We start from the raw sequence: 19,294 nt of genomic DNA on the forward strand, positions 1-19,294 counted from the left end.
TTCATACAAACAATACTAGTCTCTGGACATCCTTACATCCCTGCCAGAGATGTCTCTGGCACCAGTGAAGGCACTGCTGAAGACAGAGGGATGCACAAAAGATGTTAATCTAGTGCCACAATAAAGATAAACCCCACTCTTCTGTCTTCTGTTTAATTTTTTCATGAATGCTTTCTTGATTTCAGCACATCAAGTCCTAGTTGTCTCAATATTCCACCAATAAGCTAAGGAAAGATCATTCCCTCTCATCAGAAACTGCCTTTTTCTTCTCCTGCCCCAACTCTTACACTCAGTCCATGCCAAAGACACTCAGCTACTCAATACTAAAATTTCATTTGCTTTTATAACTTCACAGGCTCTATGTACCAAAGGCCACTTGGAATCAACTCAACAACTGTCAGAAACCACACGGTCCTGTCACAGTATTGCTCTGTCTGATGCACTTGATGCAATGCTTTCATTTCACTTTTAAAAACTTCTTTAAAAAAAAAGTATTTAAGAACATCTCTCAGCAAGATCCTCCCAACCTGCATTTCTGCTTTATCTTCTCTTGCAATAATGCCACAAAGTTTGGGAAAGCTAAAAAAATTCTTACTGAAGTGCCAGGCAATCCTGGAAATCCTGGTTCACCCTGCAGGGAAATACAAAAGAAATGAAAAAACATACATAAAACACAACATGGCACAATACACAAGAGTGCAAAGTAAAAACAACATCCTGATCATATTTTCCAACTGTTGTTGTACATTCTTATTTTCAGTACCATCTCATAATTAATAGATCTGGACACACAATCTCAACTTGGTTGTCTCTGCTCTGCAGATGAATACATGCAGAAACTGGTTGTGGTCTGTGTTACTGTGAAGTTTTACATACATTTTAATGACATTCAGTGACTTAAAATGAACGATGCATTGGATGTACAATAGCATTTGATTTGTGCTTCAAAAAGTCTTGTATTTGCTCTGTACACTTACCACACAAACAGCTTGATGCTTAGATCCCTAACAGACCCCCAAGGGGATGGATATCAAGGAGGTTAAAATACTTTTATTTGTTAGTAACCAAAATAACTGCAAAAAAAAGTGAGAAATTGTACCATTTTCCCCAAGTCATTTTATAGAGCAATTCATGCCATATTGGTTGCAGGACACTGGGATGCTACACCCTCTTTCCATGATTTATTGCCGTCTAGGCTATCAATTCGTTCCAGTTCATTTTTCTCCAGCAATGTCCACCATTTATTATGCTTTAAGACTGTGCATACAGAAGGTTTATCCTTTACTTTAGGCACAGACTAGTGTTACATTTATCACATAGCTTCCTTCCACACTCTATTTATTCATTACTCATGTAGGTCTCTGAATGACCCAGCATATCTTTCATATTTTTTTCTCTTAAGTTCAATTACTCTTTGTTATTTATTCAGAGCATCATAGAATGGTTTGGGTTGGAAGGGACCTTAAAAGATAGAATCACTGAAACATTAAGGTTGAAAAGACTTCCAAGACCACTGAGCCTAATCTTTGACTGAACACCACCATGGCAAGACCAGAGCACTGAGTGCCACATTCAGCATTCAGTTGTTCACTGAACATTTCCAGAGATGCTGACTCTACCATCTCCCTGGGCAGAACCTTGCAATGCCTGACAAACCTTTCAGTCAACAAATTCTTCCTGCTGTCCAGCATGAATGTTTACTGGCATAGCTTGAGGCCATTTTCTCTTGTCCTGTCACTGGCTGTCTGGGAATAGAGACCAATCCCATCTTGGCTACAACTGCTTGCCAGGGAGCTGTAAAGGGCAGTAAGGTTTCCCTGAGCCTCCTTTTCCCCAGAATACACCCAGCTCCCACAGGACTCACCCTTTAGACCCTTCATCAACTGCACTGCCCGTCTATGGCAACACTCTGGCACCTCAACCCCGTTCTTTCCATGAGGTGCCCAGAACTGAATGAAGACTTCTACCCAGTGCCCAGCACAGAGAGACAAGCACCATCCAGGTCCTGCTGGCCGCACTAGTCCTAACACAGAATGCCAGAAGGCCACCGGCCTCCTTGCCCACCTGGACACGTGGCAGCTCACAGTCAGCCTCTGTCAGCCAGCACTGCCAGGGCCTTTCCTGCTGGGCAGCTTTCCAGCCACTCTGCCCCCAGTCTGGGGCACTGTAGGGGCTTGCTGGGACAGGCCTGGCTCTTCTTGAACTTCAACCTGCTGGCCTCACACCATCCATCCAGATGTGCACATCCCCCCCACAGACTCTTCCTACCCTCCAGTATATTGACAATTCCACCCAACTTGGTGTCGTCACAAATTTACTACTGAAGGTACCCTTGATGCCCTTATCCACATCAGAAGGACAGACACTGGACAGGACTGGGCCTGTCCACCGCAAGTGACCAAAAACCACCTGGATGTGGCACAATTCACGGCCCACCCTCTGGGCCCAGCCATCCTGACAGTTCTTCACCAAGCAAAGAGGGTCCCTGCCCAAGTCCTGGGCTGACAGCTTTTCCAGGACTGTGCTATGGGACATGGAATCAAAGGCTCAGCTCAAGTCCAGGGAGGCTCCATGCACAGTTTTTCCCTCAGCCCTGAGCTGGGTTGTTGTGGGTTGGGTTGATTTAGTCAGGGATTTTATTAATGTTAGTTAAGTTGGTTCCTTGTACCCCTATTTTCCCTTACAGTGGTTTGCTCCAAGTTGTTTAACACAGGAGCTCTTGTCACTCAGACATGTCAATCTTCTCACCTTACACAGTTTTCTCCTTACATTGTTCTGTCAGTCAGGGGTGCTCACTCCTTGTTGGGGTGTCAGTCTTGTAACCACTCCCTGCTTCTTCATGAAAGTTCTGCATCAATCACCCCACCTTTGCACTTCTATTTGTCCCAGAACGCTGTACCCACCTCTGTTATGTTCCCATAGGTTGTTATAATCCATGTCACTCCCCTGTCATCTGTCCCTATAGGGCGAGGCAGGTTTCCACCCCTGTCCACCCACCCCCTACTTACTCTAATGCATTCCTTTGTCCTGTTGCCATTTTGCCTTGCATTGCGCCGAGAGCAGTTCACTCTGACCACGCATGGGGGAATAGAAGTTCTCAGGCCTGCAAGCAAAGTGTCCTCTCATCCCTTCATTACCTCTCAGCGTAAAGCTACTGAAGCTGCGTTACCCACGCCGGGGCACTCCGCAACCCTGGAGTGCCCGCTCATGTGGCAGCTACGGCCTCACAAAGGCAGCACTAGCCGGAGCTTTTTGACTGCTTGAGGTCGTGGCAGGCAACCACCACAGTGGGTCACTTGCTCCTCAAAGGACATGACATTGCTCAGGCAGGACCTGCCTTTCCTAAACTCATGCTGGCTGGGCCTGATCCCTCAGTTGTTCTCTCTTGGCGGTGTGATCCTCCTCATGATGATCTGCTCCAGAACCTTGCCGGGCCCCGAGGTCAGGCTGACAGGCCTGCAGTTCCCCTCGACCTCCCTGCAGTCCTTCTTGGACATGCTTGTCACATTGGCACCTCCAGTCATCTGGGACCATGTAACTGGCCAGGACTGATAATAAAGGATGGAGAGCAGCTTAGTGAGCTCTTCTGACAACTCCCTCAGCACTCTTGGGGGTCTCCCAGCCAATCCCATAGACTTTTCAGTGTCTCAGTGGCTCTGCAGGTCACTTATGACTTCCACCAGGATTACAAGGGGTCTCATCTGCTCCTCATCCCTGTCTGCTGGCTCAGGGGGCTGCTTGTCCTCTGAAGAATTGATCTACTTGTAGAAGATTAAGGCAAAGAAGGCATTCAGTAGCTCAGCCTGTTCCTCATCCTTCATAACCATATTCCCACTGCATATCCAATAAAGAATGGAGATTTTCCTTGGCCCTCCTTTGTTGTTAATCTTTGTAAACAAGAACTTTTTATTGTCTTTTATAGTAGTGGCCAGATGAAGTGCTAACAGAGCTTTTGCCTTCCTGATTCTCTTTCTACATGAGGTGGGGGTCAAGGGGTGGGACACATGATGGGCTGGGTGGGAAAAGCAGTTTGGCTGACCAAAGGGCATCTTTGGGGATGTGTAGGAGAGGAACACATATGGTAGGAAAAGGGAGAACAGTAGATCATTGGGAGAGGAAAAAGCATAGGCAAAGCAGAAGGGCAAAGGCCTAACCAACACCTTTGTGGCAAAGGGTGTTTCCATGGAAAGCCCCAGGACTCTTGGATAGGGGCATGTCCATGGAAAACAACCAGGCCTCTGAGACAAGGGGTGGCCATGCCCACCAGGCCTTTGTGACCCATGGCTGCATCGTGCCCAGAGGCCATTGTGACACAGGTCTGTGTGGTGACCTGGAGGGCTCTTGCAGGGCCAAACATCTCGTGTTGTCACTCCCAGGAGAGCGGTTCTCTGAGGAGGCAGCAGTTCTCTCATGAGGCAGCAGCTCCTCAGGAGGAAGCAGTTCTCCCAGGTGCCCTTGGCCAGTGCTCATCAGAGCACTGGCAAGATGTAAAAGAGACAGGAGGCGAACGCCCACTGCCAGTCCCATGAGGGGCAGCCTCTGCTGTCCAAGCGGCGACAGGTGAGGGATAGGAATGGAGGGAAAGGCTGTAGTGGGACCTGGTGGAGGGCTGGGGACAGAGACCACGAGCCATGCCTGGCTCCAGGCTGTGCACTGGGGATGAGCCGGTGCCACAAGGGCCTGGGTGAAGGAATGGCCCAGAGACTGCGAGTGCAGCTGGGAACCCAGCCCAGCCTGGCTGCCGGGATCAGCACCTGCCTTGGGACAAGGGCCATGAAACCATGTGTGGGGATGGAGTGTCCACACAGCTGCCTCCATCAGACACCTCCTCCTGCTTCCCACGGATGACCCACAGGCAGCCACAGGCAGCAGTGCAGGTCACCTGGACAACCATCACGCCCCTCCACTGGGACAATGTGCTCCCCAGACCGGTCACCTCAGGGAGCCTCCCAGGACATTACAAACAGGAGGACAGCCTGGAGGAAGGGCAGTCACTGCCCCACAGTGACACAGTCACACAGCCACAAAGATTGTCCGTGTCAGACTTGCCGCCTCTCCACGGCCCTCCATTACCAGTGACACCTCCCTGCCAGCTCAGCCCTCAGCTGCCAAGAGCAGCCTTGGCACGGATCAAGCTGTCCCCTCTGCCAGCAGCGCCAGCAGCCTCTGGGTCTTCTCCCAGAGGCAGAGCATGGTCTGCAGGTGCCATAGCCAGCAGCCACCGAGACCTAGTGACACCTTCTCCATGGGGCACTATGGCTGCTGACAGGGCCCAGAAACACCTTCCCCAGACAGCTCAGCTGAAAGGCTCTGGCGAGGGTCAGCGGCAAGGCAGGGCCATCACCTGCCACCCCTGAGACGTGCAGGTGGCATGCTGCTCCACACAGGGACCCAGTCTGCTTGGAACCACCTGGAGGACACTGAGATGGAGGAGCTCACTGAGGTGCAGGAAGAGCACGGTGGCAAAACCTACAGAGTCTCATTTAGAGGCCTTGCCCTGTGCCTTTATGAAGACAGATGCATCACGTCTGTCTGGACCCAGGACTGGTTAAGTCTCTGCCAAGAGGTGAATGCAGAGTCCCAGGGGATGTCCAGTACTCTTGGCTGGACCAAAGATGCCACAGAAGAGCCAGGAAACTCTTCTGAGCACCTGTCTCCTGCCCAGTTGGCAGAGCAGCAGTCTGTCTCTGACAACTCACAGTGCCGGGACACTTCTCCAAAAGAGCCAAAGAGGGAAGAGGAAGAGCTCCCAGAAACAGGATGCAGGAGACAGGGACAGTAATCCTCAGAGCACATCCCTTGCCTTGTTGAAAGACAAAGAGAGAGAGGCAGGAGCTTCCGCCCTGGAAAAGATCCCTGGGATGAGGGGCACCATAAGTTTTTGCCCACATCAGAGCCTGAGGAATGCTCAGACTTCTCAGCTTCTCCCTCATCTGGAAGCCCCTGTGAGGACGGGGAAACTCATCAGCTGCCCGAGCAAACTGCATGTGGCAAGCTGCTGTGCACAGGGCCTGAGAATGCTTCAAAGCATCTTCTGAATATCGAGGCTGGAGCTGGAGAAGTTGGAGGAAGACATCCTCTCCTCCCTGGATGCAGAAAGCCCCTCGGTGCAGAACATCCTTTGCAGCTGGACAAAACTGTGCAGGAGAGACCGAAAACTACGCACAGCTTGTGCCTCCACATCTGTTTGAAGAGCTGTGGTCTCTCTTCAACAAGGATGCGCCATCCAGGGACACTCGGATAGACCAGCTACTGGCAAAGCGGGAGGAAGAAGAGCTCCCTGACAGAGACACTGCAGGAGAGGGGGACAGTGTGCCAGAGAGCACCTTGTCCCTTCCACTGCAAGAGGAGGGAGCAGAGCCAGCAGCTTCTCCCCTGGACAGCGATCCCTGCGACGAGGGGCAACAGTGACCCTCTTCCTACGGCACTGCCCGAAGACACAAATGTGTTTGTGGTTTGTGCCACACCTGCTGATACCGCGGACAAGGCTGACGAAGCAGGCGTGGAAGCTGGCCGTGCCCAGGCCGCCCCTGCCCAGGAAAAGCCCTGTGGGGATGAGCCGCCGGCAGGAGCTTGCCCGGTGCCTGCCCAGCCCCTGGCCCGCAGCGTTCCTGCCTGCCCCGCTGGCAGCGCAGCCATCCCGCAGCCCCCGGCCCCACCGCGATGGCGCTCCATGGCCAAGAGGGCCCGGCGGGCTCTGCGCCGCCTTTTCTCCTGCAGCTGCCTCAGGGGGCAGCCGGAGGAGTGAGCCCGGGGCCAGCACCCAGCACCGGGACAGTCACCAGTGATGACTGCTCACCCTTAGGCAACCACTTGCCAAAGGCAGATCCTGTTGCCGGCCCCAGTGTGGCATCCACAAGAAAATAGCATGGAAGCCTGGTCAGGGAGAGCTGGCTGAGGAAGAATGAGAGCGCTGCCTTGTAGAACCAGACAGAAGTCGACTTTAGGCCCGGTCTTCATTGGCGGGGGGGAGGGGTTGCATCCCCACTCTGCCCCCAAGGTTGCATTTGGAACTGAGAAACGGTCTGTGGGTCCTCAGCATTGCAGGCAAAGGAAGACATCCTCCTTTCACATGGTAAATAGGAAAACAGGAAATCACCTCCCTCAATACTCACGACAAGGACTGGAGAAAGGTGTTAACCCTGTAAGAACGGCAAGGGGCTCTCACCTCCACAAGAACCACAGAGACCCCCAGCGCAGACAAGCACATGGTGAGGAAGGACCAATGTGACGCTGTTATGAACAAAACTAAAATTTAAACTTTTGGGGAATGTAGTTACCAATGGTTAAATGTTGTTACAAGGTTAAATGTTGTTAACACAAGTTAAATGTTGTTAATACAAGTTAAATGTTGTTAATACAAGTAACAAATTGTGATTAGTTATATTAAAACCCAGTACTGTTGTGCATGTATAAAGGACGAGTGGAACCGGGGAGGAGACGGGGTGCCAATCTTTGTGAAAGGGCAGAGAAACTTTCAGAAGTATTACGTCATAGAACACAACCACAATTTAAATCAAGATTGGAAGAGAGACCAACCAAAGGGAGGTGAGAATTCCAAAATGATTGGCCAAGACTGCACCAACTTATAAGCCAATCAGCAATGGAGAAATAGACCTATCACAGTGCGGATGCTGAGTGCCCCAATCAGGAGACGAGAGAGAGAGAGAGAGAGAGAGAGAGAGAGAGAGAGAGAGAGTTTAAAAGTCCTGGGGTGTCTGACACCCGGGTCTTTCCTCAGAGCTGGTTTCCTTGGAAGTCCCCCTAGGTTACAGTTACTAAGTTGTTGAAGCAGTCTGTGGACTAGCCGGAGGCTTTTGCTTCCAGTTGTTCGTTTTGTAATAAACAGGCTTACTTTTTTTTAATTAAGCTGCCTCCTTTTTGTTATTTTAAAGTTTACTTTCTAAGCCTGTCCACAACAATGCCACTGGAACCAAGTGTCTTGGACTGTCTTATGCTTCATCTCTCTCCCAACTCCTCTGCCCCCACTTCCCTTCTCACCCTCCTCTTCTCTATTCCTTTCTCTCTCTCTTCCTCCCATTTTTTGTTAAATAAAATCCCCATTGTTGAGTTTGGTAGATGGTCTCATTGGTACCTTAATTCGGGCAGAGGCATCTCTCAGTCCCATCCCAACAGGGCCACACATCTGCACACATTTGCACACAGTATGAGGTGCGGCGTCCCCAGTGCCCTGCATCACCATCCTGGTCCTGCTGGCCACATGAGTGCTGACACAGAATGCCAGGAGACCACTGGCCTTCTTGCCCACTTGGGCACTTGCCAGCTCTCATTTGGCCACTGTCAGCCGGTACCCCAGGGCCTTTCCCACTGGGGTACTTTGCAGGCAACATTCCAGCCACTCTGCCCCAGCCTGGGGCACTGCAGGGCTTTGTTTTGGCCAAAGTTTATAACCCAGAACTTTGCCTTGATGAACCTGATACCATTGGCCTTAGCCCATCAATCTAAAATATCTGGTTCCAGCCCTGTGTCTCAAGTCGACATGACACCCACTAGATCAGGCTGCCCAGGGCCTTCTGTTCCAAAAAGAGCTCATGTTATGCGAGAAGTAATGAAGAGATACACACCAGCCACTCTGAAAATATCAGACCAAGGAGACAAATATCTTCTGGAAGCACCAGTTGCAGCTGGTTCAGAAATATGGATGAAGTGTTATGAACTCAAGACTGATCACTACTGCAGGAAGAAAATAGTGGGAATTGCTTCCAATCTCTGCATTCTTGGATAAGGGTCACTGACTTAATCCAGAGGAGAAAAAGAGAAAGAAATCCAGAACTGGCCATGCCTTTCCACTCCTGCTGAAGAGCTGGGTCGGAAATACCAAAACCACAACATCATCTCTAACAGACAGGGAAACATAAGGCTGCCCTGAATACTCTAACAACTCTGAAAAATAACAAGGTCAAAATTATTGCTGAGAGAAGTGAATAATTATTTTGCAGGTAGGAGGCATTTTGTTGTCACTTTCTGAGTCAATTCTACATCTCCTGGGTCAGAAAAAACAGCTTCTACACAAACATATTGACATTTCTACTCACATTTCTTAGATGAGGAATATTACCTGACCCAAACTAAACTCTATTTCCTTCTATTCTCACTATCAGCATTAAACTAAGAGCAGAGGAGCCATAAACAGATACATTTTAACACTCACACCCATTTCAAACTGAAGCCATGTCAGAAAAGTGAAACATTTAAATATATATAAATTTTGTTATATACAAACGAGATGAATATTAGTACAACTGCCCTAAAATTTCCAGCACTGAGGGCCCAAGGAAGAATTAACAAATGTGTTTCTAAATCCACTCTGTGCCTCCCATCCCAACTTACCTTGTCTCCTTTGGTCCCACTAGGACCAGGAGGGCCAGGACTGCCAGGAGGGCCCTATAAAGAGGCAAAATTGAGAGAAAATTATTTGTTTCTGAAGTGCAGGAGAAAGATAAGGCTGCAGGTATTGGCAGCACAGTGACATCCTGTTGCACTGGGAATGAACTAATAGAACACATGAAGCTGCTTCGACTCTCCTGCACAGAGAGGAAAGAGAATAACAATGGAGATGCCACAGCAACCACAATAACCCCAATCCAATTTCAGCTGATTCAGAAAAATTGCAGTTCAGTGAGTATATCAGTGTCACACACAAAACTTTGTTTAAAATTCAGGCATGAAGATTTACCCTCTTCTAGACATGAAGAAATGCTTCAGAAAACCAACTCCTGTGCATGTAACAGGTTTTCACTTGGAGAAATCGTTCCTTTGAAGTACTAAACAAAAAGGATCCATTTTGACATCCCTCTGCAATTTCCTACTTCATCTGCATTTGCTGCAAGTATAAACCAGTTCTTTATCCATCTGTAACACTGGAAAACATTTCCATCTTGCAAGGATAGTGATAAACACTAACTAGACACACACTTCTTGGTACAAGGTAAGCTGTGGCTGAGGAACAGAGCAGAATGCAGATGCTGCACCCTGGAGGTATCGGGCTTAAAGGTGGCAGTGATGAGCTGCGTGGCTTTTGGCAAATCACTTCTGTCCTCTGCTTCTTATTCTGTCCTTTGCTATTTAGACCAGAAGGTCCTTGGAAGAAAAGGATGCTTCTCATTAGGTATCATTCCCTGGGTAATGAAAACAGTCTTGTGGAATTTACTGATAGCGGTTTTAGACAAAGCAGTGTGTGTCCGATCAGCAGAAATGTACTGATCTTCTAGGCCATTTTCTGTTTTCTTTTTGTTTTAAAAATGTAAATAGATCCAAGCCTTTTTTTATTGAAAACAAACCCAATATATTAGATGCAGATCTCTTTCTTTCCTGTTGTGAGCTTAAACAACGGATTTTTTTCTGAGTGCTTTCTTATGTATTTAATGAAAATTAAGACAAACATGTAGACTATCACATTTAAAGGACTGGCATTTCCTGTGAGTGTAAGTTGTACTCTAGCTTAACTCTAAAAGCAAACAAACAAACAAAAAAAAATTGTGTCAAACATCCTCAGAATAGGGACATGATTGGATGTGTAATGATTCAGCAACCACCCAGGATAAGTCTCAGTTTTAGGGTCAGCTTGCACTCTTTCCAAAGAAACACTTCCAGTTATTGAGTATTTGCAACATACCTGTTTCCCCTCCACACCTGGCTTTCCAGGGAATCCATCCAGGCCTCTGTCTCCCTGGAAAAAGAAGAGAAAAAAACACTACAATTTAAATCTGTGCTGTTTAGGACACTGCCCTGAAGGTGATGTCCATATTATCTGCTCCAAGAGTAATGAATGGGATAAATTCCAGCCAGATCCATAGAAAAAATAGCCGAAGTTCCTGCATCTGTACCATGAAAAGTTGCATGCAACCAGAAGCAGCTGTGTGCTAGCTTTCCATGTTGGCATCCTTCCTCTGCCTGCTGAGGTGGGTTCGTGTAAACTGGACAATGTGCTCCAGGAGAATGTCAGCCCAGAACCGCTCTTACAAAATAACGAAGCAATCCAGCAATAGGTCAGTTTTACCCAGTAAAAAAAAATCTTTCACTTTTCACCTTTTCTTTCTGTAACCTGAGGGAACAATTAATTCATTCCTATATGTCTCCAGAGCTGGACAGTCCACAAAGTCCATATACAATGGATTTCACCACTTTATTACTTGAAGATTTGCATTTTTCCCCTGTACCTAAACCTGATTTTTTTTTTCTGCAGTTCCAGACCAGTAAGTCTTTCCCTGACCCCCACAGAGAGAAGTGTTTCCTTCATCTTTGCAATGACCGGTTATGTATTCAAAGGTTTACAAAACTGTCCTTCCAAATTTCTCTAGACTAAACAATGATAATATTTTCAACTTTTCTTCATGGGCATGTTTGTCAGTTCTCTGATAATTTTTATTGCTCCCTTTTGTGCAGTGTCCAATTTTTGCACATCTTCCTTGTAGCTAGGTGTATGAATCTCAATACACCTGAGGCTAACTCTGAGCGGGAATATATTTTCATGTTTCATAGACTATTTTTCTGCTTAAATCCCAGGATAATGTTTACTTTACACCAAACTCCCTTCCATAAGACAGCTCCTTGATCAGTTGTTCCCAATCCATAACTGCAATTTGTTGTCCTATGATTATGAAACATCCTGCAGCTGCCCCTTCTCAATGTCATCTTCTGCTTTGGAGGATTGTGTTTACAGGATAATTTTGAATTCTGACCCTGATCTCTACTGTTCTTCCATATTCAAGCTCAATATATTTCCTATTTTATAATCAAGGTTCTTGATAGAGATAACTGAGTCAATGACATACTTCTGCTGAACTTCACTCTTCTCCTAGTGATTGTAGCCTTTGACCATTCAATCTCTTTAGTTTAAAAACTCCTAGGAGCAGGGATTGTACTCTCTAAAGTCCTTAAACCTCTGAAAAATGAAACACAGATTTTGTTTGGATCCTTCACACAGAGCTGAATATAAACTATCAAACACACACACAGTGCCAATGTTAACATCAATGTGCATGTAAAAACAAATTCTACAAGTACAAGCAGTGACAGAAAACGAATAGTTTTATGCTATTTTTTTAGGTTTTTTATATATCTTAAGCCCTGTTAGATCACTGTTATTACCTGCAAACCCACACTCACAGCATTGGATTTAATTAGCTTTTTTTTTTTAAACTACATTGATTTGTTAAGTCAGAAATGGATTTGCTAATCACTATTTGTTTTTCCTCCTTAAAAAGTCAAGCAATCTTCTAACATAAATGTTAATTCAAATTATGTATTCAAGGAATGAAATCAGAGAGACCCATATCCTCCAGAAACCAGCTGAAAACCAGTGTCAGACACCCAGATCAACTTGCTTTGGAGGTACAGTTTCCACATTAATGCTTTTCTTTGCACTGCCTGAACTACAAATATCCTGAATTTAAGACTTTCAGCAAGTAACAGCTTGGTATATTGCTGACAAAATGTGCAGTGTGTTCCCAGGAGAATTTTTAGCATCAATACAGCAGCAATGAGTACTTCACACACGCTGGTTTAGGTGCCAAAACAGAAAAGTGTCGATGTTCTTACTGCCACCAATGGGGGCTGGGAAAGGCAAATGTATTATTTATACAAGCAAATACAAAAAAAGCTATTTGAAAACACTCCCAGCAATTGTGTTTTTTGCTGTTTCTTCAGAAAAATCTGTCATTATAAATACTTTTTATTATTTTTCCATTCTTTAAATAAGGATACTCAGTGAAAGGTACTTTTCCAACAGAGAGAGCAAACACATTGAAGTTTCATTCTCAAATTTTCACTTTAAGATTCCATTTCTTTCTCCTGTGTTCTGTTGTTTTTTCTTCTTTTAAACAGTAGAACAAAATGGTGAAGATTCACAAGCAACTAGGGGAAATGACAATTCTGCCAAAACTTCAGTGCTGCTCTCTCACCTCTACCATTTAGAAAATTTAATGATTTGTTGCAAAAATGATTACTCAGGAGTCTGTAGGGCCCTGGAAAGGCTGAAGGAGAAAAAAAGCCACTGCAGAGGCATCTGGCAGCAGCAGACCAGTCCTGCTGCCTTCTTACACAATCCCTTCTCAATAAAACGGAGTTTTACAGGATGGACACAGGATTATGCAGCAAAAGCAATGCCCTTTGTCACACTGAACTGCTGGACATGTCTAAATTAGAATGCCAAGTATCACATACAGATATGGCTCCTGTTAGCAGGGCAATGCATCATAATTTTCTCTGGAGTCTGTCCTGGGGTCTGTGATGGGCTCATTGGATGCAAAAGGGCATGGGATATCCCTCATATGGTGCAGTGCTTTTCCTAAAGTGCAGGTGTAACCTGTACTACTGGATTTGGGAACCTCACTATAAAACCTCAACATTTATGTGCAAGGTACCAGGATATGTGAATAATGCAGCAAGATGGATGGGATACATAGGGTTTTTTTTGTAATAAGGGGGAAGGCTTGATAAAACAATACTCAGTGCATGAACTAGTGCTCCCATCTGATATTATAACCCCTTTTCTCTTCAGGCACAAAGAAGCACAGGTTGCGTAGGTGTCAGTATTGAGGTTACAGACTGAAAAGCAGACAAGAAAATATTTGGCCCACTGAATTTACGCCCACTGTTTTCACAGTAGTACTGACTGGTAAAAGTTAAAGCACTGGCAGTGGGTGCACTGAGACCATCATTAAAACCTGGAAAAAAATCGAAGCACAATTGTTGTAGCAGAGATTTGGCTGCTTCAGGGAAAAAAAAAAACAAAAAAAAAACAAAGAAACAAAGGATGGGGGAGCACCTCTAATTGTGCAGATCCTTCTAATGAAAAAAACCCTAATTCATTTCTTCCCCACTTTAATCTTCCTCTACTTAGTCAGTGGCCTGCCCACACACAGCTCCAGCTTCCTCTCCCATCACAGTGATGTCAGAAAGATGGATTTTCTTCCAGAAGCCAAATATCCCAGCAGATTAGACAATGTTGCCTCTGGAAAAGCAGCAGAGGCACTGGCTAGGCACAGGACACCTATCCAGTTTTGCAGAGAGCTGAAGGAAAAGCATGACAAAGGTAAAGTACAATCCAGCCATTTGCTCTAGCTGCAATAACGAGGATAGGTAATACAAAATATGATCATGGCTACTTTATCATAAACAGCAGAAAGGATGTTGGTAAAGAGAAACACAATAGCTCACACTAAGCATCTACTGATAATTTTCCCCAGTAGGCAAAAGTTTGGTGATAATTGCTGGGTTTCTTCTCCAGAAGAAGATGGAGACTGAGAAATGGGAACAGAGCTATGCCAGCAAGATGATGACTTGCTCCTTTACACAAACACAGTCAGAGCTGCCAGACCCTCCCTGAGATAAACCTGTGTCAGGACTGGCTCGCGTCATAAGCAAGACAGAACATTTCTGGGGGGCCCTGAGCACTGTCAAGTATATCTACAGCAGAAGTGGGTGAACATCTGAGGTCTCTCTGAACACACTGAGCAAACTGAAATAACTAAGCCTTTGTGCCTGCCTAGCACTCCTTTTAAATGCCCATTCCAGGTATAATAAGCATTTGGTCTTTTGCTAGAGTCACAAACATGGTTCAAATCCCAGAGTGACCTGCACTCCGTGAAACAGCTCTTCACAGTCAGGAGAGAACAAGGAACTGGGAAGCAGTTCCATTTGGTTGAAGCCTTTGACATAGTACAAATTACCTGGTACTTACTACTAGTGAGTTTATGGGGATGGGAGAAGAAAGAAACATAGGAAGTTGGATGATGTGAAAAACTGGAATGAGATGGGAAAATGCTGGACGCAGGCATAGTCAGTGGCAGTCAGTGACCATTCTCAAACTCTCAGGTTGTGCACACAATGTGGACCCCCATTCTGATCTCCACACTGGGAACCTCCACTCCTCTCCTCCTCACTCTCCTCCATCCCTGGCTACATACACACAGGAAGTCCCTAAATGTGTGCTTAGTAGACAGCACAGATCCCAAAAGCCCTCCTGCACACCCATGGGAGGTGGAGAGCACTTGGAAATGCAGCACAGTGAGGAAACTCCATCCTTCTCCAGAGCTGCTGGCCTGGTGGTCCACTTCACCTAATGGACAAAGGAAAAGCCCATCTTTTCCTACCATGCAGAAGGAATACCTTGTCTCCTCGTGTTCCCTTTTCTCCTCTTTCTCCTTGTAGACCCTAAAAATAAAAATAAATAAAGATTATAAAGCTAAATCCAAGTAGAGGCATAGTTACCTCCTCTAATTAGTCACCAAATCAGCGTGCACATCTGCACAATCAATTCAAGTGAACCTCAAGGACATTTTCTGTGTTGCCAGTCCTCAAAGTTGGCTGCAGGCATGATCTAAGCAGACTCACAGAGCAGGGACCGCTTGCGAGCCCAAGAACATCTGTAATATTATATTGCCTGCAGACACACGACCCTCCTGCCAACAGCAGAGTGGAGGGACAGGGAACACACCACAGCTGCAGATGGTCTGGAAAACAACCAATGCTCTGCATTTTTCAAGTTTCTTGTAAACAATGAGAACTTTGGTAAAGGACAATACTGATGAGAAAACCTATCGCATAAACAAGCAAGAATTCCCGTTCTTGGTGGGTTTGGATGTGGTAGCCAGACAGACAGCAGGTAGCTTTGAGAACTGGCAAAGGTTAGATGCACTCTGTCCTGGGGGCCCAGCACATTTTTGAACTGTGAATGCAATGCCAGAGTTCCTCAGGACTGCATAATTCATCTCCTCCCAGCTACACCAGGAACATTTCTGGAGCTCGGTTTGATGTGGCACTAGCACAGGCAATCGATTCAATGGGCACAAAAGGATTTCATCTTTCCTTGGCTCAGCAAATACCTTGTATTTTTATCTTTATTGTGAAACTGAGCAATCAACTAATAGCTATAGAGAGATAAATATGCTCAGACAGTAGTGACCTGTCTAAAACTGCCAAAGCTTACAGTGCTTCTTGCTGTAATAATTTAAACTTCAGTTTACTTTACACTACTAATTGGAGTCTTACCTCCAAGCTAATGAGAGCTCCATGTCTGGGTATATTTGGCTCTCAGGTGGATTTACATAATCATCAAAATGGGCAGGGCTATTTTATACTAGAGCAGGTTGTTCAGAGTCCAGTCCAAGCTGGCCTTGAATGTTTCCAAGAATGGGGCATCCACCATTTTGCCAGACAACCTGTTCCAGTCTCACCATCCTCACAGTAAAAACTTGCTGCCTTATATCCAATCTAAATGTCACCCCTTTTACTTTGAAACCATTATCCCTTGTCCTATCACAACAGGTCTTATTAAAAAGTTTCGCATCTTTTAAATATTGAAAGGCCACTTATGGTCTCCTCAGCCTTCTCCAGACTGAGCAACCTCAACTCTCAGCCTTATCTCACAGGAGAGGTGCTACAGCCTTCCTACCACTTCCATGGCCCTGTTCTGGACCTGCTCTCAGAGGTCCATGAATCGTTTCTGTGCTGGGACCCCAATGATGGATGCAGCACTGCAGGTAGGGTCTCACCAGAGCAGAGGAGCAGAACCATTTCCCTCACCTGCTGCCCATGGTGCTTTTGGGCTCTGTCCACCTTTTGGGCTTTGTCACCTCATGTCCAGCTTTTCATCCACCAGCACCCCAAGTACTTCTTGTCAGGGAGCCCACAATCCTTTCATCCCCCAGCCTGTGGGAGATGACCCTCATCTGGGTCAGCAAATCTCAGAAAATCCAGTCAGCTTTTCCAACACCAGCTTAAAGGCTGCTCACCAAGCTAGGACCATAAGACAAAGGTGCTAAGTGGCTAGAATCTAATTTATTTTGGTCTTGTTGTCTGTTCATTCAATGCAGATTTGTCCCCTGAGCCCAAAGGCTATTCCCTGAGAGCTTTGAAAATATGATTGGAAACTTGCTGAGAGGTGGTATTTTTTCTTGGTGTTCTGATGAAGTTTTCAAGCATCATAGAAATGGTGCATCATCACAGACCAAAGCAATTGCATTACAGTAGGAGCATCACAAAATCACCAGCTGTTATCTCAGTAATCAAGTAATTTCTGCTGACATCTCTCTACTGGATACAGGTCTGTTCTCATTTAAAGAAGACACAAGAAACTCAGTGAAGTCAAGACAATTTCACCACTTGGACGTAATGCAGATAAGTGGCCAGACAGACTATAGACTGCTTAATAATAAAAAAAATATATCTGGGCAGAACACACTGAAAAAGTAAAGAAAGTTTCTAGAGCATTAGAAATTGAACAAGAGCCGTGACTTACCGGTGCACCTACGTAGCCTTTAATGCCTGGAGGACCCTGTTTTCCCTCAGATCCCTGGCAAGGAATTGAGACACAGTAAACCACCAGAAACTCTTTCACATAAAAGACCAAGCATAGAATTAGTTAGAAATGCATGTTGCTCTTCCAGGCTCACACTGAGGCTTCTTGACTCTCTCAGTGCTAATGCAGGAGTCATGTCTTACTTTCCAACTACTTACCCAAACTGACACTCCAATATTTTCCTCTGTCCCCTCAGACATTAGCAAGTTTTATCCTTCTGCTTTCATACTTAACCTACAAAGGCAAACTGTCCCATACAGGTTTCTCTGCAGGGTTTTTCAGAAGGTTTGGCAATGTAAGCTGTTGCACACAACACCTGTTTGGGCTCCTGAACGCTGTTAATGGAACAAAGCAAAAGTATACATTGCTGCAAAGTGACCACAGTCTTCAAAATGTTATATGTTTTGAAGAGTAAATGTGGCAAGCACATTTCTCTCTCTCTCAGGATTTTTTATTGAGGTGCACAGAGAGAAATGAAAGAGAAAACAATTTCTATTTCTGCTCCTTGTTTTTCTCTTGTGGAATGTGTTTGGAGAATTGTTTACCCAGAGTGAGCACTTGGTTGGACCATGGTGGATTGTTTGGGCCTGATGGCCAATCAGATCCACCTGTGTCTGGACTCTGGAGAACTGGGTCAGGAGTTGTGAGTTAGTGAGATATGATAGTCAGAAAGCAGCATGTAGTATTTAGTATCCTCTTTTATATAGCATATTAATGTCTTATAACATAATTATAATAAAGAAATCATTCAGCCTTCTGAAATAGAGTTAGACATCATCATTCTTCCCATTGGGTTCGCCGACATCTACAACAGTAAATGCAAAGAAATAGATCAGAACTAAATTTTCCAATGTTTATTTTTACTGATAAGAAAAAAGGCAAGAGGATCAGGTACATTTCATCAGTCTTTCAGGTGATTGTGCACTGACTCACCCTGGAGAAGGTACACCCTAGTGGAGAGTACTCACAGTGTGCTTTTATGTGTCTTACAATGCCTGAAAATTATCTGGATCCCCAGCTGAACAGGCTCAGCCCTCAGAACTGTCCCATGGAGACAGCCTGGGCCTGGCAAGTTGACCTAGAGAACTAGTTTGGCATCATATATCACCTATTTGACTGATTATTTTCTTAGTTACATCACTTCCACTTCCCACCACTCTCACCTGTCTAACTCCTGTCTAACACTAATTGGGTGGCTGTAATGGATAAGGCTTCAAAACAGATAGAGATATTATTACTAAATAATTTTAATATATGTACTAGATTTTGTATTAATAGAAGTTTCATATTGAAAAGATAATAAAATTAGAAATGCAAGATGTGTTTGCAATTAATTAGTAGTAGAACTAAGATTTTTTTTTTTTCCCCAGTGCAGGTTAACGAGAGTAGGATTCAAGCACAAGCAAAGATGGCTCCAGGATCAGACATGTGAGAACCCTTGCAAGGTCAGGAAGCCTTGCAAGTCCTCTAATAGCAGGCATGCACCTAAATCTCTCCTTCAGCCTACAGAAAAATACTACTACCAAAGTCTAGGCAAAACCCCAAGAGAAACAGAGTCCTGCTCCAAGTCATCCAAATTGCAGAAGTCTAATTCAGTCCTGTTACATAAAACGTGGTTGTAACACTCAGCAGAAGTTATAGAGAAACTGGGTTTTTCTGGATGAAATGTGCTGAACCCATTCAAGGCCTGTGCTGAGATCATGTCTGGTAAACCAGAGAAGCATGAGACCTTCGACAGCTCGAGCAAGCAAGAAGGAAATTTGTCAAAATGAAACTCTTACCTAATGCTTTTTATTTCAAAGGATTGATTTTTTTTTACCCTCTCCCTCTGCTTTTTCTATTAAGTGCAGATAACTGTCAGTTCAGATGGGAATGTTATAGCTATGTCTGTGCCACAGCAATGACAACCACAAAAAAACCTCTTTATCCTTTTATTAGAGATACAGGGGGGGAAAACGAAGGAAAAGGTTA

At 45.4% G+C, this 19,294-nt stretch overlaps 1 protein-coding gene across 1 annotated transcript in view; it reads right to left on the minus strand.

Annotated features, from left to right (window-relative positions):
* COL22A1 (collagen type XXII alpha 1 chain) overlaps nucleotides 1-19,294 on the minus strand; it is a 200,051-nt gene that overhangs the window by 91,528 nt on the left and 89,229 nt on the right. The window contains exons 13-17 of the mRNA XM_053982357.1: nucleotides 17,264-17,317; nucleotides 15,133-15,177; nucleotides 10,637-10,690; nucleotides 9,352-9,405; nucleotides 596-631 (exon numbers count right to left, since the gene is read on the minus strand). Of these exons, the coding sequence (XP_053838332.1) occupies nucleotides 596-631; nucleotides 9,352-9,405; nucleotides 10,637-10,690; nucleotides 15,133-15,177; nucleotides 17,264-17,317 (243 nt within the window). The remainder of the gene's footprint in view (nucleotides 1-595; nucleotides 632-9,351; nucleotides 9,406-10,636; nucleotides 10,691-15,132; nucleotides 15,178-17,263; nucleotides 17,318-19,294) is intronic.

The sequence above is a fragment of the Vidua macroura genome, chromosome 1, assembly GCF_024509145.1.
Source record: "Vidua macroura isolate BioBank_ID:100142 chromosome 1, ASM2450914v1, whole genome shotgun sequence".
Classification (NCBI taxonomy): Eukaryota; Metazoa; Chordata; class Aves; order Passeriformes; family Viduidae; genus Vidua; species Vidua macroura.